Here is a 25,257-nt window from a genome sequence, read left to right on the forward strand (position 1 = left end):
TCCCTCTGGATGGCACATCCCTTCCCTTCAGCATGTCGACCACACCACACAGCTTGGTGTCATTGGCAAACATGCTGAGGGTGCACTCAACCCCACTGTCCATGTCACCAGCAAAGATGTTAAATATAGTGATCCCAATACAGGCCCTTGAGGAACGCCACTCATCACTGGTCTCCACCTGAACATTGAGCTGTTGACCGCAAATCTTTTGATTTTGAGTGTGACCATCCAGCCAATTCCTTATTCACCAGGTGGTCCATCCATCAGATCTATGTCTCTCCAATTTAGAGACAAGGATATTGTGTGGGACAGTGTCAAAGTCTTTAATATCCACAGTGCTTCTATGACATGCACTTTCACAGTTTAACGTAAACATTTTATGAAAAAATATGAAGAATTACCTCTTATGAATATATCACCTACTAATTTCAGTTGATGCACTTGGTTTTTATACAGTGAGCTGATGCATCTTCTTAATGGGAGGAGTGAGCGAGTGGCTATGTGGGCCTTAGCTGCCTGCTGATGTTAAATCACAACACGCTGATGCTTTTGTATTTGTCTTCAAAAATCTTTCTTCAGTGCTCTTTTCTAGGTGCAAAGCTTTCAACCTATTTAACTTCTTTTACAGAAGTTCTTCCATACCTTTGATCATGTTTTTTGGTCTTCTTTGAACATTTTCTGGATCAGCTTTTTTGAGACAAACATCGAGGACTGTGCACACTATTCAAAATGACATTATATCCTGGATTTTGCTATCTCATACTGTTTCAGCTTCTCACTGACAAGTTGAGATCTCACCGTATTTAAAAGCAGTTTGGTAGAAGTTACTGCATTTAGCATGTGCAGAAGGTTTGATTTAGTTGCCACTTTTAAAAGATTACTCAAGTTAAGCAGCTGTGAAATTGCATATGCCATCATGCTCAGAGAGTTGCTTTTCCAGTACTTAAAATTGATGGATATTTTTTTGAAGACTGATATAGTAATAGTAAGTTTTGAATACTTGGAGAACCACTGTAAATGTTACAGGCACATCTTTGTGGCTTTTTTCTAAAACCCAGAGTAAATGGAGCAAGAGGTAATTACCATGGTGGTGTACCCAGTCCATGGGATGCTGTACTCCAATAAACTGTTGACACATACAAACAAAACGACCAGTGTATACTTCAAGAAAAAACCTCTTGGCTTGCTTTTTAGTGGCTATAATGCATAGGAAAGTTGAGAAGCTTTGGAAATGAGTTTTCAAAATGTAAATAAAATATATGATGCTTTAATAAATCTGGTTTTAACTACACTTAAGTACAGATATCTGCTCAAAAGCAGGACAGTCCTAATAGCCATCTTTCTTTGAATAATTGTTAAACCGAGTGCACTTAGAAAGGCTTTGCTGTATTTACAGAGATGAGGCTGCCTGCTTTGCTATTCAGAAGGGATTACAAGCATCTCGTAGTAACATCAAGTTATTTAAGCATAATGATATGGCTGACCTTGAACGGCTGTTGAAAGAACAAGAGACTGAAGATCAAAAGGTACCCATTCCTTTGAAGAAATAGTTGTACTCTTTTGTGCCGCCTCCTCCACTTATTTTTACTGGGTTGTGTATTTGAATGTATGTAGTGATAATAAGCAGCTGTTTGAGTTTCATAAATCTCCGTTGGGCAGTTAACGTTGCTTATGTAATTAAGATAGATTATTTTAAAAAACCCACATTTATTTATTTACTTATTTGCATTTTTTTTCATAACCACTGGAAGTGAACTCACAGGCATAGGTAACATAGGAATATCTTTATGGACAGATGACTAAAGTGTGAGGTTATTTTATTTTTAAAAAAATACTGTTACATGCTACACTGTAAAATCAACACAAAAGCAGCTAGTCCTAAGTAACACTTTAATTTATGGAATCAATGTGATTTTTTTTTTTCTTCTTAGACTCTTCCTGTATCTTGCACTCAACTCTTAAGATATTCTCTCTCTTGAAATGTTTGGGTCAGTTGGATAGTTGGATGGCTTGCTTTTCGTTTTGATAGTAATACAAAAGGGTGTCTACTAAAATCAGGATCAGCAAGTATAGATAACATGGTTAAATGAATTTTATAAGAGTTAGCTGAAGAGCTATCACCATTATGTGCCTGGCTGACAGAATGCTGGAAGGTTTCAGGCAATCGTAAGAAAGATTACTTTTGTGCTAATCCTAGAAAAACTGAAGTAGATAAACTGCATAATAATCAACCAATCATCTTAACATCAGTCTAAATCAGTAATGTATCTGATTAATAGCAAATTTATAGACAACATGCTAGTTAAAATACCTCACAGAAAATACATTTTGACAGATAATCTACAAGGGGTTTTAGATGTGGTTGACAGACTAGTGATTCAATTTGTGTAACACGTTTGGTTTGTTAGAGCAGAGTGCTTTAATTTAGCTACATGGTTAAAGTTTCTTAATGTAATTAGCTGAATGTGAACATGAAGTTGGTGGCCAATAGTTTAATACAGACCATGTGTGTATAACTAAGTGACTAGGAAGGAATAGAGCTTAACACTAGAGTTGGTCCAGCTTGTGGAGTGGTCTGTGTCTACCACTCAGAAGAGTCAAATAGATGTTCTCTGAATCTTTTGACAAGAACTGAAAAAGGTAAGAAGCATGACTTAATATACTTGACTAGAAGATATCAATAAGGTTTAAAGTAAATACCAGGGGAATGGCATTTTAAAACAACAAAAATCAAAACATACCATTGAAGTTTAAACAGAAACTAGCGCAGGTTATTCTTGTGACAGTAGCCCAGAGATCAAAGAGCTTGTAACTTGAATGTTACTAATACTTTTGGATTGTGTTTTATGAAGAAACTACTTGTGAAAGGTTTGTGCTGCATTGAGAATCCTGGTGCACAAACCACTTGTTGAAAAGCCTTCTTAATGCTCTGACTAACGACGAATATAATGAGATCAAGATTTGTACTACTTGTTCTGTTGTTTGTGTTTTATTCATAAAGTTCAAACAGATTGATTATGATTTGTTGCAAACAAGGCATCTAAAACCTTGTATACTGATTCAAAGCTTTAAAATTATTACAAAACAAACAACTAGTCTAATGAGGCATTTCAACTTTTGTTACAGATGATAAATACTAAGTTTAAACTAAAGTAAAAGCTTACTTGAGAAAGAGACATTATCTTCCTTCCCTTCCCATTATTGCCCTTCCTCATCAAAAAATTTTCAAAGCTTTAGGTTTTGGTAACAATTGATATGAACTGAAATCGTATCTTTTTTCTGAAGAATCCTCGCAAAGCCCGTGTAACTCGAAGGTTTATTGTAGTGGAAGGATTGTACATGAACACAGGAGATGTTTGCCCTCTTCCAGAATTGGTAAGTGATTTCAGTTTGACTTTTAAACTCTGCATATGAAAACTTGTGACGAATGAAATAGTAGTATCATATAGTTAAGCCTCTGTAGAAAAGCTCTGCATGTGGGTTTTTTGTTTACCTTCTTGCTTTCTCAAATGTTTATGAAATTACAATCTCATAGTGTCTTGAAACTTCCGGTCAGCATTAGGATTATGAATCTGTATGCAATGAGACTTGCAAATGAATATCTGGATATGGTCTTAGTTTTTAACTTGTAAAATATACTGTATTTTCAGCTATGCTGTGTGGTACTAAATTGTTAAACTAAGTTATATCTAAAAAAAAGGAAGCTTCAAAGAAACCCTCACACAGCTGTCATAAACAGTGACTCCAAAGAAATCATTTGCTATTCAGCATAAACTGGCTTTTTGTGCAGGCTGTATTCTAGTAATGGAAGAAGTGCTGTGGAAATGCATCAACTTGAAAGTACTTTGATAGCCTATTTTAAAATTTTTGAGGGGTACATGGACATTTATAACATTTACTCTAGTCTTATATGGTGGAAGAATTTTAAATGTTTTAAAAATGTCTTAATGACAGAACACAAGCCTAGAGCTGACATTTTTGCGGTATTCAGCGTACTGTATTTGTCTGTCTTTACCTTATCTCCCCCACCCATTTTGTTACCAAATTCTAATGGGCTTGACATGTATTTTATATCATTTGCTCTATTTTAGATAAAATTGAAGTACAAATACAAAGTTAGAATATTTTTGGAGGAGAGTCTTTCCTTTGGAGTCCTTGGAGAACATGGAAGAGGAATTACTGAACACTTTGGAATAAATGTAAGTGCCTTTTTTTTTGAGTTTTGGTGTGAACAAGAGACTTGTATGGAAACAAATTGCACAATTGATTTCTTATACCCGTGGCATTAACAATGTTTAGTAGTGTACAACAGAAACTTAAACATGCTTTCCATTATCAGTCTTAAAGCATTCAGGTCTTGGCACTTTTCTTTCACATGCTTACCTGAAATAATTATATTTTCTTGAGGAAGATAACAAAAGAATTTTTACACTGCATAATTTCATCCTGGTTTTGGACGTTCAGTGAGATGATGATTGTCATATGTACAGCCATGTACACTTAAAAGGGTCACGCTTACACAGAAATATTTGGGGGCTGGGGATAAATTAGAAAATCTGCTCAGTGTATAGCCAACTTACTTTTCTCTATTGCCTTTTATTCCAGTGGGGAAAAATAAGGACAAAGCTTTTGATGGTCCTTTCAAAGATGTTGTCTTACTACTTCATGGGCAGGTTAGGCCAAACTGTTTTTCCAAGTCTACTGTTTGTGGTGTTCATTCAGCTGAGGAGTACTTTGGGAATCCAAAAAGGGTATCCTACAGTTGTTTACTACCACAGCCACCTGAGCTAGGGAAGGAAGGAAGAAGTGCTAATTTGGTTGCCCGTGTCATAGTGTGGACCATCTCCCACTACATTCTGATAGTGTCGGAGTTCAGCTTGGAAGTTAAATACCAGATTCTGAGAATTTATTCTGTCTTCCCCTGTCTCCTGTTGTTTCCACTTTAAGTGTCTTAATACGAAATGTGGAAAAGAGAAAATGATTGTTCAACAGCTTTCGAAAAGCAAACAAACAGTGCTACTGTGATGCTTGCCAAGTACCATCTGATTAATTGGCTTCTATGTTGAATTAATTTACAAACATAGTCCTTAAATTTTGTCAGTTCAGAATGGGAATTTGTAGTCATCAGTGTGCATTATAGAGCCTGCCAAAAAAGAAATGAAATAAGATAGTTGTGACTCTAAGGTTCAAAGTCTGATTTAACAAGGCTTATGTTCAATTTTAATCAGATTCTGACTCCTACTGACTGCAGTGGGACTACTTATATTCTTAAAGGACACTGGCACACTGACTGCTGTGAGGAATTGTCAACAGTATTTATATAATGTGTTTTCTGTTTATGTTTTTCAAACTGTAAGGCCTGAAAGAGTGATCCTGTGTAAATTATCTACAGATCCATACGTCTCAATTTCTAAAGTCCTTTTGTATTGCTTAAAACTGTTATTTCAGTTGTAATCTTCATTTTAATATGTGATAGTTTGGTGGATCTTCTCTAGTATTCATGATAATATGAAATGATACATTTTTAATAGATTTGTCTTATAAATGGTCTTGATGTAATCAAAAATAATCTCTTATTAATTTAACTGGCAGATTGATGATATAGATCTTATTAGTGCAAACATGGAAAATTCACTGGCTTCTATTGGAGGATTTTGTTGTGGAAGATCTTTTATTATTGACCATCAGGTAAGCCAGGTCTCATTTTTATATGGTGTTGCAGAATTAGTTAGAAATGACAGTTACTAATACCAATTTACAAGGAGTGTTATTATATAAATTAGTATGCAACATTTGATTCCATGCAGAAACTATCTAGCTCTATGAAATAATGTAGATGAAGTAGATACCTACTTTTAAATCCTTCCAAGAACCTGTAAGAGGAGAGGTTGTTTAAATGTATGTGAATTAACTTTTGAAACATTGCCTATACTGCTATAAACAACAAAGTGATTTTTTTTTTTTTTTTTTTTTTTTTTTTTTTTTTCCTTTTTTTCTTTTTCCCTCACAGCGATTGTCTGGTCAAGGCTACTGCTTTTCTGCATCCCTACCTCCTTTGTTAGCTGCTGCTGCTATTGAGGCTCTGAATATTATGGAAGATAATCCAGGTACTTAATTCAGGAAAATCTTATTCTTCATTCTTTCTTCAAACAAAACTAATAACTCCTGCTTTTCCCTTCTTTGATTCCTCACCTTTTTACTCTCTTAAGTCCTCTCTTTTTCTGCTAATTAATTTTACATGCATGATTTTTTTCTTCATATAATTTCCCATCCTTCTTTTCTTCAGTGTTTCCTCCCCTTTCCTTCTTCCAGCTGAAAATGAGCAAGCTGGTTGAGAGTAGGAGGGACAGAGATGGTTTTCACTAAGCAAATAAGAAATTATTTTTCTGCTTTATGGACCAGTGGTATACTTCTCCCTGGAAAACAAATTCCTTCAAGAAAAAAGGTGGAAGGCAAGCTTAAAGAAAAACGAATGGAAATATATTTTGTCAGGACTGAACAACCTTTTCCTTTCCAGTTGCACTACATAATTTTTTTTCTTCTCCAAGTAAGCATCCAGGCAGGATTCTCGGGAATGATCAGGATGCAAACACGTATAATTTTGGCAGGGCCATATACAGGACATACGGATAAAGTTGACAGGCAGGAGTTTCTTCTCTAGGAGTCAGAGAATTGCCTTTGTTGCTAGAACCTAAGAAAGATTTCTTTTGAGGGGGGTGGTGGGGGTGAGAGGCGTATGAGAGAGACAACATTGGCCAAATCTCTGTGTGTTTGGTTTTGACCTTCGTTAACTTCAGCAGATTGGTGGAAATCTGCAGAAAGATGCAGTATTTAGTTTGTCACAAATAAACAAAAAACTGCTGGGTAGTCCATGTCCCCAGAAGTTAAACAAAAGCAAGGGGGGAAAAAAAAAAAAAGAATAATGGGACTGTTGGCTGTAGTTGAGGGTCAACATTTGCCAAGGAAAAGAACTGAGGTTTGCAGGTACATGAGTCAGTTTCCTGTTTAAGAATTTGCAGTGAGTTGGTGAAAGGATCAAGGATGAGAGTCTGACTGGCTGTAGATATTTTATAGATACAAGTAAGTTGGACCTGCAATTTCAATCCCATTGCCAAGTGATTGTGTCATCCTTTCATAGAATCAGAGGATGGTTTGGGTTAGAAGGAGCTTTAAAGACGATCTAGTTCCAACCAGGTTGCTCAAAACCCCATCCAGCCTGGCCTTGAATGCTGCCAGGGAGGGGGCAACCACAGCTTCTCTGGGCAGCCTGTGCCAGTGACTCACCACCCTCACAGGAAAGAATTTCTGTCTTATATCTAATGTAAATCTAACCTCTTTCAGTTTAAATCTATTGCCCCTCATCCTAGCCCTACACCCCCTGATAAAGAGACCCTCCCGATCTTTGCTGTAGGTCTCCTTTAAGTAAGTACTGAAGGGCTGCTGTAAGGTCTCCCCAGAGATGAACAACCTCAACTCTCTCAGCATGTCCTCATGAGGGAGGTGCTTTAGGCCCTTGATCACCTTCATGGCCCTCCTCCAGACCACCTCCCAACAGATCTATGTCCTTCTTATACTGTGGGTCCCAGAGCTGATTGAACACAGTACTCCAGGTGGGAGTTTTCCATATGTTCATGAATCAGTGCAGTAGGTGTAATGAGATAAAGTAATGCATTTGTCAGATCTTAAAAGCTTGTCATTTCCTGGCAGAAATGGGAGTTAGGAACATTATGAAAAGTAGTGAAGAGACTTAGTACTTTGGTAGATATGTATATTTTAGTTTTCCTTCCAAATGCTTTTTCTGAAATCTTAGACTTACAGAAATGTGAAGTAGAAGCAGGATATCTAAGCAGCTTCCTTTTTTTTTTTTTTTTTCTTATTTTTTTGGTGGTAGACATTTTTCAGACTCTCCGGGCTAAATGCGAACGAATTCACGAGCTTTTACAGGGGTAAGTGTGTTTTCTGGGGATTTTTTTTGCCTGTTTTTGTTTTGACCATGCCTTTATAATGCCAGCCAACTTTAAAGAACTCTCCTTGCCCAAATCTATTTCTGGTTTTACAGATGCTTAGACTGGGATATATACACTAAATTATGTATGTATTAAAGTCATAAAGTCATCCTTTTCCAAATGTCTCTGTTATGCTACTAAAAAGAGTCTAAATTTTAATTTAAAATACCTTTACAAGTATTGAAATAAGATTATACCTTAATGCTAGTGAGGATATTTGCAAGCTGTTACACATATAAGTCTTTAGGAGAGCATGACAGCTTTCAATGGTATGAAGTGTTGATAAGCATTTTGAAAAGATGGCTAAGTAAAAGTTGTTTTAGCAAATTTAGCAAATACTCTGAATTTCAGACAGCTCCATACACCTTGCAGTCATCTTTAATACAATATTGCTCTTACATATGAGTCTTAAATGTTAAATAGTAATAAAGTATTAATTTTTCTGGAGGCACACAGAAAATTTCTAGAATTTATCTGAAAAATAATGATTCTTTTTTAAATTTCCTAACACTGTCCTGTTTTAAAAGATGGTTATACTGAGCAATTGCTTATTTCCCAAGTTTTGATACTAAAAAATATAGAAATTACTGTCACTGTTTAATGACTGTTTAATGTGCAGAATAGATATGTCACCTGACTTTTTACAATTAATTTTCTTCAACATTTTTCTGTTACATATTACAGAAATGAATAACATTTTAGCATACACCAACTCTATAATGCACGATTACATTATAGTGTATTATACTGGCTGGTTTTTTTGTAGTATAGTCAGCTATTCAGTGTGAGTTGCTTGTTATTTCAAATAAGCAGTTTCCAGTTTAGCTGATGTTTTATGTTAGAACTTTAGCTACATGTAACTTCTTTAGAATAATCCTACCATCAAATAATCCTTGTCTCCTTTGATGTGTTCTGTTTCAACACAGGTTTAAAATGCATATGCTTTCAGGTCAAAGATACACACAGGCTTCAACTCTTGAAATTAAAATTTCAGAGTAACTTGAAAAATGTTAGCATCTCTTCTTTGCTAGTAATAGAATGTTATAATTGAGCTAAAACGAGAATAACTGTAATGTTTTTCTCTGTCATTTTGTAGGAGATAATTATAAATATGTTTAAAATGCAGGTCAAAAAATAGGAAAAATTATCAACTTTAATATTACTTGTTAATATTCACTGCAGAACAGAAGCAAATAAGCCATGGCTGGTACTTTTCTGTCCTGTGACTCATTCTACTTTTTCAGTTAAATTCAGTGATTAGTATAGTCACAAATCAACAAGTAGCCAAAATGCATGAATGTATATAATAGGACTTCTGTATTTTTGCCCTGTGGAAGGTAGGTGTGGTAATACAGAGGTCCAAAAAAGTTGCAAAGGAAATAATTCTTGTAGGTCATACTGGGAAAGAACTTGGACAATTTAACAACACCAGGGAATCTGGCAGCACTGTAGCAGGAAAACTATCCTAAAAAAAGCATAAAGCAGTATCAGAGAGAAGATTTGAACCAGTATTTGCAGGGCACAGTGTGTTTTTCTTTGTTTTAATTAATTATCACACTAGAAAGAGCATGTGATGGTTTGAAGAGGAGGCAGTTTTCACAAAAAGGTTTTCTTAATGTTGTGATGTTAAATGCACTCATCTTCCCTGCCTAACCATGGCTGCTGCTTGACTCAACTCTCTATAGTGCTCTCACTATGATAGAGAGAAACTTAACTGTTGGTTTAAAAGAGAGTGTAAAATGGTAGAACTGTACAAAAAGGAAGTGGGAAAGAATACACAGCTTTTCTCCTTTCTCATAGTAGAACAAATACAGTGAGAAGAACGAATTAAAAGTAAATCAAGTAATTCTTTTAGACAAAGTGTGACTGATTAATGAAATTTAGGACTTGATACATAAGGACCAGTGCATGATTAGCATTCCAAAAAAATGTTGGTCTTATATGGACTATGGTGGGGGAAGAAGCTGTAGTGTTGTAAGCTAGAGGAGTGACTGGTATTTATTCCTGTTCTGGGTACAAGCCAAGAGCCAGTTTGTGGAAGAAATGGAAGAATTCTTTGGAATCAGTCATAGAACTAATTTCTTACTGTCTACAGCAGTTTATAAAGCATAAGAAAATGCAGTTAAGAGGTGGGATCATAGAATCATAGAATGATTTATTTAGAAGGGACTTTAAAGATCATCTAGTTCCAATCCCCCTGCCGCAGTCAGGGACACCTTCCACTAGACCAGGTTGCTCAAAGCCCCGTCCAGCCTGGCCTTGAACACGGCCTGGGAGGGGGCAGCCACAGCTTCTCTGGGCAGCCTGTTCCAGTGTCTCACCACACTCACGCTAAAGAATTTCTTCCTTACATCTAATGTAAATCTACCCTCTCTCAATTTAAAACCACTACCCCTTGTCCTATCACTACATTCCCTGATAAGAGTCCCACCCTATCTTTTGTGTAGGCCCTGTTTAAGTACTGAAAGGCTACAGTAAAGTCTTCTCAGAGCCTTCTCCAGGTTGAACCACCCCAATTCTCTCAGCCTGTCCTCATAAGGGAGGTGGTCTATCCCCCTGATGATCTTCATGTCTCTCCTCTGAACTAGTTCCAACAGGTCCCTCTTCTATGCTTTGTGCCCCAGAGCAGAATACATTACTCCAAGTGGGGTCTCACAAGAACAGAGGAGAGGGGAAGAATTGCCTCCCTCGACCTGCTGGCCATACTTCTCTGGATGCAGCCCAGGATACAGTTGGCTTGATGGGCTGTGAGTGCACATTGCTGGCTCATGTTCAGATTTCCATTGACAGCTACCCCCAAGTCCTCTGCAGGGCTGCTCTCAATCCACTCATCACCCAGCCTGTGTTTGTGCTTGGGATTGCTCTGACCCATGTGCAGGACCTTGCACTTGGCCTTGTTGAACTTTATGATGTTTGCACAGTCCCACCTCTCCAGCCTGTCCAGGTCCCTCTGGATGGCACATCCCTTCCCTTCAGCGTGTCGACCACACCACACAGCTTGGTGTCATCAGCAAACTTGCTGAGGGTGCACCAACCCCACTGTTCATGTCACCAACAAATGTGTTAAACAGCACAAGTCCCAACACCAGCCCCTGAGGGACACCAGTTGTCACTGCTCTCCACTTGGATATCAAGCCATTGAAGACAACTCTTTTGAGTGTAACCATCCAGCCAATTAATTATCCACCAAGTGGGATGATTAACACAAATCAGGAATATTCTTAACTTTCTTAACAATCTTATATAAATCAGGTTTCTTTCTTGTATTTAAAAATATCTAGTGTCTTAATAAATAGAAACAAAGAAGCTCTGTTGCAAGGAGACGGGATAGATGGGACAGAATTTTGTGGGTTTTTAAAAAAGCATGACAATAGTAGTTAATATCCCTTAAATACAATAGTTCATTATTTATTGCATATCCTACACCTGGCTGAGAATTTTCCAGTAAAGCAAGTTTTTGTTGGGAAAAAGCAGATTTATTTTTAAAGATTTTCCCTTCCAGAGAAACTTGATGTTTTTTCAGTGAGACCTCATTCTAGTTTTCTGTCAGCAAAACTGAAGGAAATGTTTATGGTGTTCAGAGCAACTGGGTTCTCTACTGTTAAGAGCCTGATCATGCCTCTTCATTCTGTAGCCCTGCCTTGTAGCTGGGGTGTGGAGAGGTGTGAGAAGGGAGCTCCCTGAGGCTACATCCATACTGGTACACTATATCATGAAGTGTTCCTGGGTACTAGATCTTGATTGTCTACTCTGTCAAATTGTTGATCTGTCGAATGGGTTTGGCCCAGGCCAAGCAGTGCTCTTTGAAAGGACTCCTGGATATAGTTCAAGAGTTGGCATGAGCCAGAAGCTGTTCCCCATAGTTAGTTTGGATGTGGCCACCCTGATGTGGAGATCCAGTTTTTAAAAGTATGGATGTGAGTCCTTTCATACCCATTCACGAGGGCCAGGAAACATTCCAAGGCACATTTAATTTATTAATACAGAACTAGCCTTAAAAGGAGTGTTGGCATTTTGGAGGCTAATTTTGTTTCTTTGTTGCTTCAAAATCAGATCTTTCAGACTTCTTTTTTTCTCTCTGTAAGTTGTACATTTCTGGTAGAAAATGAAACTTTCCCAGCATTTCTTAGGAAAGTGAGTTGTGATTTCCGGACGCTTAACGGTGTGCATGCATTGGATTCTCAAATACTTGAATCTTAATCTGGCAGAGGCTCAGAAAAACCTACTTAATACTTAACATGGAAGTTAATGTATTGCCTTTGGAAAACCTCATGTTAAACTCCTGGGTTTCTTCAAATAGTTGGGTAAGATGAATTATGTAGTTCAGTTTACCACAGCTGTTACTGACAGAAAAAGTTTTAAGATTAAAATTAAGCTTGAAACTTGAAAGCAGCCTCTATGAGTAAGAGTATATCAAATACAAAGCATGTTGTTCATGCAAAGACTCGTTTTGAATGGATGTGATACAAAGGTTGCTTCCTACTTATCTTTCCTCATTTAATCTTTGGAGGGGGGCAGTTCATGATTTTCTACATTAATTAAAGGATTATGTCTATTTTATAATGAGAAGATAATACTGTGTCTCTGTAAACAAAACCCAATTGTTTGTTTTAGTAGCTTGTCCTAAACTCTGTTCTCCAGCAAGATTTAAATTAAAGTGAAACTTTGTCTGACTTCTCTTATCTCCCTACTTGTAGAACACTGCTACTAAAAAGCCACTCCTAGGGAGCATAACTAAGAACAGATATGTTATACGGCTATACTGTGTATTGTCTTTCTACCAGATGTTTTATCCCTGATCCCTAGATGTGTGTGCAGTAGGGATACAAATGCAATGTATGTGCTTAAGTATTAAAGAAATTGCCTGTTTGGTTAGTAGGTGAATGATGCCAGAATGTTTGCAGTTTTGTGGCTGAAGAAGATTATCAGTTTGATTTGTCTTTCTCGAATGAACTGTGAGTTGAAATAGCATTGCAGAAATAATGCAAGATGCTTACCATGCTAGAATATAATTTTATTTTTTCAAGGTTATAATTGATTCAGTGTGTTTGTAGTGCAGATTCCTTCTCCTGTAGGCTCTAGTTCTGGTGTTTATGGATTTAACATCTTTTCTACTCTGACTGGGTCTTGAACATTGTAAAAATAGAAAACTTATTTGAAAATGAGGATATAAACTTAACAGTGTGTGTGTGGCAGGCTCATCAAAGTAAGGAAATCAAAGTTACAGCTGATAGTAAACATGTGTTTAGAGGACCTGTTAATTTTGGAGATCAGAGATCTTGCTTGGATATTAGATAGTTTTTTCGAGGGCAATAACTGAGTCCTTACTATGATGATATGATGTGTCAGGACAGTGACAATAAAATGTCAATCATCTAATCAAATTTTAAGAACCTGATTAACAACTGTCCCTATGTACAGATTGTGGGAGCAATTCTAATAATATAACTAGTTTTAGAGAAGCTTCTAAGTGACAGATGATGTTGTAAAGATTTTCTACAAGAAATAGTTTAAAATCAAACGTCTTGCCAAAAAATAAACCTTGTTTCTTCTTATCACATAAATGGGTAAAAAGATTTACTTTTCTTAGTATAGACTCCAAAGACTTGACTTAGCTAGCTGTGCTTTTATCAACAACATACAAGCCTAACACTAACATTTTTCCTACATCTTCGTAAGGATCTTGTCAAAATTTCTGAATTGTTAATCTTTTTTGAAGAAGGAGTGAGTAGTCATTATTGTTACACAAACTTGCTGAAACTAGATGTAGTAAACTCCTTAGGAAAGACATTCACTTGATAAATTTTGTTATCTTTACCTGTTGCAAACTGAAATGCATATATATTTTGTCTGCATTAGTATTAGTAAAGTGAAATACTCTTCTCACCACCTAGAAAAGGAGAACACTGTAAGTTTAACATGTGTGTTCAAGTAGGAGGTGCATTAAAGGCATTTTATTTGTTTTAGGATTTCTGGCTTAAAAGTAGTGGGAGAATCTTTTTCCCCAGCATTGCACCTACAGTTGGAAGAGAGCTGTGGATCTCGAGAAAATGATGTGAAGTTACTCAAAAGAGTTGTGGATTACGTAAGTGTCCTCATAACAACTAAAATAATATCATTGCCTTTGAATGTGAATAATGAATAAAGTGCATATGGGTAGGGAGGCTTGTTGGGTAACTACTTGAAATGTCTTGCAGGAATGCTGCAAGAAACTCAGTTTCTTTCCTGACTATAGGGCTATATTAAAGACCGTATTTTAACCATTTCTTGCTGCAGATGTTTAGGTCAGTAGCACTGGAAAAAAATACATTATTACACCTTTTACTTCAGTAAATAATTATTTCCTGTTACGTACTTCAAAACTCAAATTTGCATATAGAATGGTTGCTTAGAAAACTTCTATAAAGTCCATAAGAATAAAGGCTATCATTTGAAGAGAGTTCTGGTGGTATATTTGGACCATTTGAGGTCCAGCTTTCTGTAATTTTGCTTGTTTTGAATCCGCACGCTTGCTTTTTTGGGTGAAGAGTCTCATGTTTTACATGTAACATTTTTTTCTGTCTTCAGCACACATTGGTTCTCTTTCTCACACATGAACAAGATAAAGGTTAATGAGAAAGTTTTGTATTTCAGGTGGCAGATGAACAAGACTACGCAACAAAAACTAACTCGGAAGTTGATTTCCTTGAAAATACGCTTAAATATGATTTAATAGCCTACTTAATACAGCATTTTTGTCTGATTCCATGGAGGTGAAAGCTAAGGATGCTACACCGTAACCTGGTTTTTGTGTTTATGCTGTATTAAAATTAGAAATGCTTTTGCACAGCCTTCAAAACCTCCATTTGGGAAAGAACTTGCAGTTGTCCTGACACCAAGCTCATAAAGTTGGTTATATGTATTTGGTGATCAAAAGGATATGTCATCAAAAGTTCACAGATTAATGACTGCTGTGTTTTCTTTATTTATAGTGTATGAATAGTGGTATTGCGTTAACTCAGGCCCGCTATCTGGAGAAAGAAGAAAAATGTCTTCCTCCACCTAGGTTAGTAGAAAGTCAATGAATTATTTCATTTGATTGGATATGACTCTCTGTCTCTTTTCATACAATGATGGGGTTTTGTTCAGTAGACTGGATTGAATAGTTGGTCCTGCAAAAAATGGGAAAGGCTCCATTTTAAGGTGTATTTTCAGTGACTTTTGCACAATGCTAATACCCTGAAGTAACTGTATCTAAACTCTCTGAACTTCAGTGACTGGCATGTTGCCTGTTACAAGGCATATTTCCGTGACCTGCACATCTGCAGGTGAAAAAGATAATCAAATTTCTGTGGTGCGTGTATGGGGAGAAAAAAAGTAGTCTGACTATTTCTGTTTAGTCATATGTCTTGTTTCTGGTTGAATTTGAGTTTATAATAATTACCTTAGAGATAGTGTTCTTAATGTGTTAAAATTACAAGAAAAGTCTAAAGCTGCAGGCAAGGAGTAAAGTTTACTGTGTATGTTCCGGTTTTCTTTTTCTAGTATTCGAGTAGTGGTAACAGTGGAACAGACAGAACAAGAACTGGACAAAGCTGCATCACTTCTTAAGGAAGCTGCACAGTCTGTATTGAATTAGACTGTTTGGGATTCCCCTTCCCCAAATTATCAGGATGAGTATTTTACGCTATAGTGACTTCACTTTCAAGTTCCAGTTTGTTCCAGAATAGTACAAATTCAGTGAGGGGAAGAATGCTGAATTTTGGGACTGATGAATAAATAATACATTGTACTTGCAGTTCAAACTCTACCATTTACTAGCATTCATTAAAATGGGATATCACCATTGCATACAGGACTCTTTCATAAGCTGCAACTTTAAAAGTTCTAAATTTATTTCTTCAAACCATTAAACATTTTTCAAAATGTATATGAACATTCATTCTTCAAAAAAAAACATCTGAAATGAATTGTTTTCTCTGCATATTCTCAGAATGTAGGAACTTCAAATAAATTTCACGGAATTATTTCCCCCCCAACCTCAAATGAAGACAGGCGGTTCCTAGCACTGCAAAAAGGGACAAAATAACACATTAAGAGATAATTTAGTGCTGTATCACATCATTTATTATTGACCTATAGGAGGAACTTCAAATTTTTTTTTAGTTTATATCTTTCTCTAAGCATTTCTGGAAGAATTTTTTTCTAAGAGTGCCTGGCCAAAGAATTCCATTAATATTAAATACTATTTGCTTCCTGCATTTCATTTGTAATTGTATGCATGTTTGATATTGTGGGTGAAGGTTTCACATTATTAAATTTAAAACTTCTAAACTGAAACCTCTGAACTGTGAAACTGCTGTCACTCCATTATAGTATGTTCAGTGAGGGGGACTTTGCACCAGTCTTAAAGAGGAGTCATAAGCAAATGAGGAATGAACCAGGGCTTTGAAATAGCAGCTAAATAATAGCTTAGTCAAACTACTTTGAAGAACTATAATGGTGTGTGCTTTTATCTCTAAACAGCTATGTCTTAGAGGGGAAGGCTCACAATATCTAATAACAGTTTAGATGGTACAAATGCTGCTGAAATACAACTCAATATGTGCACATAAAATCCCCAGGTAATTGGATGGTAATATTTGGAGGTTATGCTGTCAGGATTTTCAGTAAGCACAGATGGATGTTACACATTGCACCAGTCGGGGGAAACTGGTAAGGAAAAATGACAGTAGCCTGTACCTTTTTATAAAATAAAACCTATAGCTGTATATTTTTGGATTTTGATTTTGAAAAGCGCATTTTAAAATTTTATATTCTACCTGATCTGTATTCTGTGTTCTTTTGGACTTATGTACCTTTTTGGTATTGCTACAAGTACTACAGGACTATTTTTGAGAAACATTATTGTTTAAATAAAAGGTTATTCACAATTGATTCATTTTTTTTCTTATAATTAGGTTTTGTAGCATGCTCAGCCCTATTTTGTTGAATATTCTGTATCAGATGAGCGCAGTCTGTGTTGCCTCCTTCAGTTCATAATGACTATCTGTGCTTGCTTTCAAAACTTCACACCTACATACGTTCAGATAAACCACCTAAAGTTGTGTTGGGGCACTTTTGTGATTGTTGCTTGACTGTTTGAAATAGTAAAATCATTACCTGTGCAATGTAGATCCCAATGTGCAAGAGTATTACTATTTCACTGACTTTTACATTTTTCTCTTATTAACTGTGAGTAAAAGCCTGTGAAAAGCTAACAATTTAAAAGAGAAAAAAATGTGGGGAAGGAAGCTGATTTCCTTTTTACAGACTAGAGTCAAAGAGCAGAACAATCAACCTTCTCAAGACCCTTGGAGATTGCGAGAAATGGAAATTAAAACTTACCACTATACTTTGAGCTTTTGGTGTGATAATTGAAACCTGAATATTCAAATAAACTCAAGCCTTTGGTATATAAACTGGGAACAAATGAGGTACTTGAATTCTGATGCAACATAATAAATGGGTTTGGTAATCCTGTGAAGGTAAGGAAATCACCAATTAATATTGAAATACTAGGTTGCAGAATCTATATTAAATTCTTGCATTTTGTTTTAGGTTGTCTGCAAATGGGGGGAATTTTTTTGTTGCACTTTTGAGAACTATCAACAATATTCAGATACATGGGTTTGTTTTGTTTGTTTTCTTTTTCTTTTTTTCCTTTAAAATGAAGTGGTAACACCTAAATTGGCAGGAAACAGGGTGGAATTTCTGGCAGTTTAAAAGCTGTGACTAAGTGGTTCTGATGAAACAACAGTTCAGGTATGTTGCTAAGAGTTACTGTCATCTGATTAGTTTGGCAAACACATAGCCAGCATTAAAACATTGGTAAAACTGCCTTCATCCATCTTTGTTGTTTAGTGTGATCTGAATGCTTCTTTTCTATACACTTGTGAAAGTGAACACCTTATGGTTGATAGCAGTTGAAATACTCTTACGTGTTTTACTGACAAGTTATATGCATGGTCTCTGTGAGAAATTAAGACATTTATGAGTTGTAACTGATGGAGAGAGATATCCCCAGTCAGTTCAAGCATGTCTGGCCCTCTTGATTTGGACTTTTTTGTCTCTGACATGACAAGCAGATGGAGGGAAGAATGGCTCTGGGAAAAAAACATTGCTTGGGGTTAGGGAGACAGCAAGCAATTCTGATTAAACTTTTGATATTAAAAAATCATAAGCGCATTAAGGTGCTTAAGTTCTCAGTGCTCTAGGCTGATAAATATATGAACAAGCCTGTTTTAGTTGGTTTGTAGTTATGTTTGCTTGAAGCAGGACTTTTTCATCATGGAATCACAGAATCATCAAGGTTGGAAAAGACCTTGAAGATCATCCAGTCCAACCATTAACCTAACATTGACCATTCTCAACTACACCATATCCCTCAGTGTTACATCATCTCTTTCTTCAGATGTGGGAGTTAACACTGGGGTCTTAGGAAGTAAGTGGAAAGCTGTTCAGCAGGGTACTGTGAGTTGGCTCAAACACATAAGGGCCTTATCCCAAACTTCAAAGTTTCTATTGAAAATAAATACCTGGATTCTTAATTTTAATTTGAGTAATTTATGTATTTTGCCCTGGCAAGTATTTGGAACACAGTTTCAACTAAGTAGAAGCATCAGGATAATAACCAGTCATCAAAAATAAATGTTAGTACTTTTTAACTGAATATTAGTATCTGGTAGTTGAGAAGGAATGCATTTTAACTGTTATAAGTTGGCCATGGAAATTGTCCTGATGAAAGCAATTGTTTGCAATATGTTGGGACTGGGAAGGACTGTAAAGAATTTATAGTTTGAAGGTATTTTGGCTTGAAGAAACATGTCTACATGATATTTTTTTTTATTTTTTTCTTTTTTTAAATAGAGATCTGTTTTCCTTGAATATATAAATTAATCATTATTTGTGTAGATTCATTGTTTTTATAGGAAAACCTTCAGATACCTTTTCTGTTTATTATAGTAATTATTTTTGGATAGGAGGTGGAGTGCATAAGGAGAATATTAAGAAATAAAAAGAGGTATGGCTGAATAACTTTGATTTTTTTTTTCTCACTTTTGAAATATGATCACAGTCACTGCACAGAATGTTGTACTGTCTCCTTTCTGTCACTGCATCTGGACTTCATTATTTTAAGCGGGGTTGTGGAGTGTTGGCGTTCACTGATCTATGAAGTTGCTACCGCAAAAGTATCTTGGATCTTAAGATGACTTGAGAAATGTACATGAGCTGTAAATGCTGCTTAAACAGAGGAAATATTTACAACTAACAAAAGCATTTGTACTTTAAACTGTTTCAGTGTCCTAATAAAAGGAAGTGTCTGGATAACATTTCTTGAGTTTTTTACGGGTCTTGGCAGTTTTCATGCTAATAAGGTAATGGAGTTACTGTCTTGCTGTTGATAGATTTTTCAGATTTTAGTTTCCTGTCCAGTGTGTGCTAGGTCATTGCAGAATATGCATAATAAAACTCACATAATCTAATAAATCAGCTGAACTGCAGATGGCTGGAAGTATCATCAAGGAAGGACAGTTCACTACCTGTCCAGTTTCTAATACTTAGGTAGCAGATACTTGTGGAAAGCTGCTGCTGGAAACTAGACACTGAGCCAGATTTTGCTGTGACTTAATACACAATCTCTAATGTATCAACAAATGCCTGAGTCCAGATGAAATATGCCTCAGCTTTGAAAGACTTTTATGGAAGAAAATACTGCAATTTTGCTGATCATTTTTATGGATAGAATTTCTCTATTTACCCCTGCTATTAAAAGTGTTACCACCTGACTGTGCATGCTCTGGATAACTGAGCTGCATTTTCCAACAGGGGATTCAGTGTTGGCAAAAAACAGTATTAGAGTCAGAGGAATAACTTGAAGTAGTATTGGAAATACATACTACACTAGTTAACTTATTTGATGCAGGCCAAAAATTAGAACCTTTTTGGGGCATTATTAAAAGAGATAGAGACGTGATCATCCCAGTCTGCTCAGCACTTGTCAGACTGCACTGGAGAATTGTGTCCAGTTCTGGTCCCCACCATTCAAGAAAGTCAAGTACAGACTGGAGAAGATGCAAAAGAAGATGACCATAGGACTGGAGAACATGCCCTGTGAGGAAAGAGTGAAGGATTTAGGTCTCTTCTCCCTGGAGAAGATAAGTCCTAGGGCAGACCTCATCACAGTTTTCCAGTACTTAAGTGACAAGAGGGCAGAGCCTCTCTTCCTGTGGAGCCACATGGTGAAGACAGGGGGCAATAGGTATAAGTTAGAATCACAGAATGGTTTGGGTTAGAAGGGACCTTAAAGATTGTCTAGTTCCAACCCAGCTGCAGGGACACCTTCCACTACATCACATACCTCAATGCCCCATCAATTTGGTCTTCAACACTTACGGGGAGGAGGCAGCCACAATTTCTCGACAACCTGTTCCAGTGTCTCACCACCCTCACAGTAAAGAGTTTCTTCCTAAAATCTAATCTAACTCTGTCCTCTTTCTGTTTAAACCGTTACCCCTTGTCCTATCACTGTACTCCCAGCCTGTATTTGTGTTTGGGACTGCCCCAACCCATGTGCAGGACCTTGCACTTGACCTTGTTGAACTTTATGATGTTTGCACAGTCCCACCTCTCCAGCCTGTCCAGGTCCCTCTGGATGGCACATCCCTTCCCTCCAGCGTGTTGACCACACCACACAGCTTGGTGTCATCAGCAAACTTGCTGAGGGTGCACTCAACCCCACTGTCCATGTCACCAGCAAAGATGTTAACAGCACCGATCCTGATATCAACACCTGGGGAACACCACTTGGCACAGCTCTCCACTTTGACATTGAGCTGTTGACCGCAACTCTTGAGTTGCAGCCATCCAGCCTTATCCACTGAGTGGCCCATCCATCAAATCCATGTCTCTTCAATTTAGAGACAGTGTTGTGCAGGACAACATCAAATGCTTTGCATAAGTCCATGTAGATGATGTCAGTTGCTCTTCCCTTAACTACCAGTGCTGTAACTCTGTTGTAGAAGGCCACCAAATTTGTCAGGCATAATTTGTCCATAGTGAAGCTAGTCACCTGTCACTAATCTCTGTTTTCCATGTGCCCTAGCATAGTTTCCAGAAGGATCCACTTTATGATCTTGCCAGGCACAGATGTGAGACTGACTGGCCTGTAGTACCCTGGATTGTCTTTTCTTTTTAAAAATGGGGGTTATGTTTTCCCTTTTCCAGCCAGCAGGAACTTCACCAGACTGCCATGATTTCCCAAATATGATTGATAGTGGCTTAGACACTTCATCCACCAGTTCCCTCCGGACCTGTGGATGCATTTTATCAGGTCCCATGGACGTGTGCACCATGAGGTTCCTTAGTTGGTCTCAAACCTGATCTTCTACAGTGGCAGTTAATACTCCCAGTCCCCACCTTCTGCACCTTGGGCAGTGTGGCTGGAACACTTGCCAGTGAAGACAGCGGCAAAAAAGTCATTGATAACTCAGCCTTCTCCATATCCTGGGTAACCAGGTCTCCCATTTTCTTCCAGAGAGGGCCCACATTTTCCCTAGTTTTCCTTTTAGCACTGACATACCTATAGAGGCTTTTCTTGTTGTCCTTGATGTCCCTGGATAGATTCAATTCTATCAGGGCTTTGGCCTTCCTAACCTGATCCCTGGATGCTCGTACAGTTTGTACCCCTCTCAGGCTGTCTGTCCTTTCTTCCACCCTCTGTAGGCCTTGTTTTTGTGGTTGAGCTTGTCCAGGAGCTCCTTGTTCATCCACACAGGCCTCCTGGCATCGATACCTGACTTCCTCTTTGTCAGGATGCTTTGCTCCTGAGCTTGTAGGAGGTGATCCTTGAATATTAACCAGCTTTCTTGGGTCCCTCTTCCCACCAGCACTTTATCCCATGTTACTCTTATGAAGCAGATCCCTGAAGAGGACAAAGTCTGCTCTCCTAAAGTCCAGGGTAGTGAGATTGCTGTACACCCTCATAGCTGACCTAAGGATCTTGAACTCCACCATTTCTTGGTCACTACAGCCAATGCTGCCTTTGAGTTTCACACTCCACACCAGCCTGTCCTTGTTGGTGAAAACAAGGTCCAGCATAACACCTCTCCTCGTTGGCTTCTTTACCATTTGGAGAAGGAAGCAGTGTTCTCCCTCCAACATATAACAGGCTGGTTGAAGTCCCCCATGAGGACCAGGGCTTCTGAATGTGAGGCTGCTTCTATCTGTCTATCAAGGGCCTCATCTGCTTGATCTTCCTGGTCAGGTGGCCTATAGTAGACCTCCACTATAATGTCTCCTGTCCCTGCCCTCCTTTTAATCTTGAACCATAAACCCTCATCCATCCCCAGGCAGAGCTCCATGCACTCCAGCTGGTCATTGTCATAGAGGATGACACCCCCCACTTGTCTCCCCTGCCTGTCTTTCCTAAAGACCCTTTATCCGTCCATTCCAAGACTCCAGTCATGGGAGCCATCCCACCATGTCTCCCTGATGCCGATAAGATTGTAGCCCTGCAGGCATGTGCACATCTCTAACTCTTGTTTATTCCCCATGCTACGTGCATTTGCATAGAGGCATTGAAGTTGGGCCTCCGGTGGAGCTGTCTTACTGGCTGGAATTCCTTTGTGCTGCTCTGCAGGTGCTCTCCTGCTGACCTGTGATCCCGCTCCAGGATCTGGGCATCTATGGGTGACACTGACAACAAGATGGTGGGAGTGGGATGGATTGACCTTCCCCTCCCTGTAAAGTTGCACCACAAAAGGTTTCATCTTGACACAGATAAATTTTTTTTACAGTGAAAACAGTCAGTCACTGTAAAACAAACTCCCCAGGGATATGGTGGAGTACCCATCACAGGAGGTTTTCAGGACACAACTGAACAGGGTACTGGGTAATCTTATCTCGTCTCCATTTCCAACAAAAGGTTGGACCACGTGATCTACCAAGGTCCCATCCAACCCATGCTGTTCTGTGATCTATAGTTCTATGACTATAAATAAAGACAGGAAGTGGCAGTAATTTTTGACACTTGCACTGTTCAAAATTGGGTTTCTTTTGGAGCAAGCCCTTTGTTGATTACCAGAGTATGTCACAGTAGTTTTTGGGGGGAATCCAAGAGAAAGAATTTAAACTCAGTATATTAGACTAAGTACACATTAGACTGAGGCTAAAGAGAGAGCATAAAAAAGGTGACATATCACTAGCACTTCATGATAATCTGAGAGGTGGGTTTGACTTCCTGTCATCATTTTTCAGTAGTTTAGACTTTTTCTGTTCTTTCACATAGCAAGAAAATGGAATGGCTGTGCTGTACAGTTAATCGCTAAAAGATAAAATATTTTTTGATTTAACTTTGTCCAGGATTTTTTTTTTTTTTTTTTTTTTTGGTAAACTATCTTCAGTTGTGTTTATCATGTTTGTACTGAGTAAAGTTTTGCCTTGGTGTCAATTAGGAATGTGAATTTTAGTTACAGAATCTAAACAGACTGTGATACCCCTTACCTTTGTATACAGCCTTCAATTTTAAAATCTGAGAGTATTTAAGTGGCCTTTAAAGTAGCTGATATTATGGAATACGTGATGGTAACAAAATTCATATTTATGACTGTTCAGATGGAATATTTTATTGGTGAAAGACTGTAGATCTAATTTTGATCCAACCTTAGATTTCTGTGGTCAAGCTACACACAAAGAATTGCTAACAAACAGTAATCAGCATTTGCAATAATAAATTTCCTGACTTTTTAATGGATAAAATAACTACATGGAAGAAGTTAAGTCATAGGCATGTAAGTATGCAGATTGTTTTACCGAAATGTGCTGATTTCCAAACTTTGTTAATGAGCAAATTTTAAGTATTTTAATTGCTCATACCTAGATTGCTATCTTGAGGATAAGAATTTTGAAATGTTTAAGGATTTTAAAAGATCAGAGTTTTTAAATGAGTTGCTCTCTTGTTTCTTTAAGCTTTTGCTATTTCCTGCACCTTTGTTTTACAGTCATCTTCTTGCTTTTTTTTCCTTCATTTTCCAGGAGAGCCATCAAATATAAATGCATTGTTTGTTGCTTAAAAATTGCTTAAGCAGTGAAAGTGTTTGGTATACAGTTGACCTTGTTTTAGTGATTACGTTCACATTTCCTAAATGCAAAGGCATGTTGCTGTTGTCTGACTGGTGGGAGGCAAGGGATGTGCAGAAAATTGCATTAATTTGGGGTTTAATACGATGGTATAAATTAATCGAGTTTATTAGGTGATGATTCCAGTGAAAATGTAATGACAATTTCAGTCTAGTTCCAGTGCTCATCTGTTTCTTGGTGCATAGTGCTGGTGAATGCTGTGCAAGTTTACAGTACATGCATATTTGAGGTTTGAAGCATAAATTGAAATCTGTAAAAATGCATAATGACTCAAGTGTCAATGATCACCTCTAAGTACAGAAGGCCAGTTTTGCCATTTTAGTTACTTTTTACTCTTTGAAACCATTGAATTAAGTGTGGGTAAGATCTCACAGCTGCAGTATCAGACATGCTGAAGTCAGAGGTCAAAAATTAAAACATTTTTTGAATCTTAGGAGGTGCAGACAGCAAGATAGTGATGGTTTCTACAAAGGTGGAATTTGATGTTATTTGAGGGGCCCTCAGCTTGAACATGAAACATAAAGTGCTCGTTAAGTGCTGGTTAAGAGTAGTAAGATATAAGAATGCAAAGTGCTGCAGCAGAGCTGCACAGGAGAAAATGGACAGCAGGATCCTAGCTATCTTTACTAACAATTACAGAAGTTAATTGTCACCAGCATTATTGCTCACACATTGTTGGTCTACTCAAGTCTAGGGAGTAGCAATGCACAGTGGAGAATGTTGAACTTGGGACTGAGTACTAGAAGTTGTTGCATATCAGAAACTGTTTCTGTTTGCAAGAAAAAACAGTGACTAACCTCACAGCAAAGTTAGATGCAACTGTGAAATCATATAGAAATTAGCAAATTAATTAAGTTATATATACACCTTGCAACCTGGGGGGAGAGTTGTGTGGTAACAAAGGGAATTTATTATGTATCCACACATCTTTCTATGAACACTTTTATTATGCTGGGCTAAGGGAAGAATTAAAAATGGTTAGATGAAAACAAAACCCAACCTATTAACAGTTTAGAGCAGACCTATGAGATGATAGAAGTTTTGGCTACTTCCACCCTTAAAATTGGAAAAAAAAAAAAAAAAAGAAAAAAAA

At 37.5% G+C, this 25,257-nt stretch overlaps 1 protein-coding gene across 1 annotated transcript in view; it reads left to right on the top strand.

The window, feature by feature from the left end:
* Nucleotides 1–15,703, top strand: part of SPTLC1 (serine palmitoyltransferase long chain base subunit 1) — a 40,961-nt gene extending 25,258 nt beyond the window's left edge. Inside the window, exons 8-16 of the mRNA XM_026866028.1 lie at nucleotides 1,397–1,526; nucleotides 3,286–3,375; nucleotides 4,092–4,199; nucleotides 5,593–5,688; nucleotides 6,011–6,107; nucleotides 7,892–7,946; nucleotides 13,974–14,091; nucleotides 14,978–15,051; nucleotides 15,531–15,703. Coding sequence (XP_026721829.1) covers nucleotides 1,397–1,526; nucleotides 3,286–3,375; nucleotides 4,092–4,199; nucleotides 5,593–5,688; nucleotides 6,011–6,107; nucleotides 7,892–7,946; nucleotides 13,974–14,091; nucleotides 14,978–15,051; nucleotides 15,531–15,624 — 862 coding nt within the window. The 3' untranslated portion in view covers nucleotides 15,625–15,703. The remainder of the gene's footprint in view (nucleotides 1–1,396; nucleotides 1,527–3,285; nucleotides 3,376–4,091; nucleotides 4,200–5,592; nucleotides 5,689–6,010; nucleotides 6,108–7,891; nucleotides 7,947–13,973; nucleotides 14,092–14,977; nucleotides 15,052–15,530) is intronic.
* Nucleotides 15,704–25,257: the final 9,554 nt, after the last annotated feature.

The sequence above is a fragment of the Athene cunicularia genome (genome assembly GCF_003259725.1).
Source record: "Athene cunicularia isolate RWA chromosome Z unlocalized genomic scaffold, athCun1 chrZ_part2, whole genome shotgun sequence".
Classification (NCBI taxonomy): Eukaryota; Metazoa; Chordata; class Aves; order Strigiformes; family Strigidae; genus Athene; species Athene cunicularia.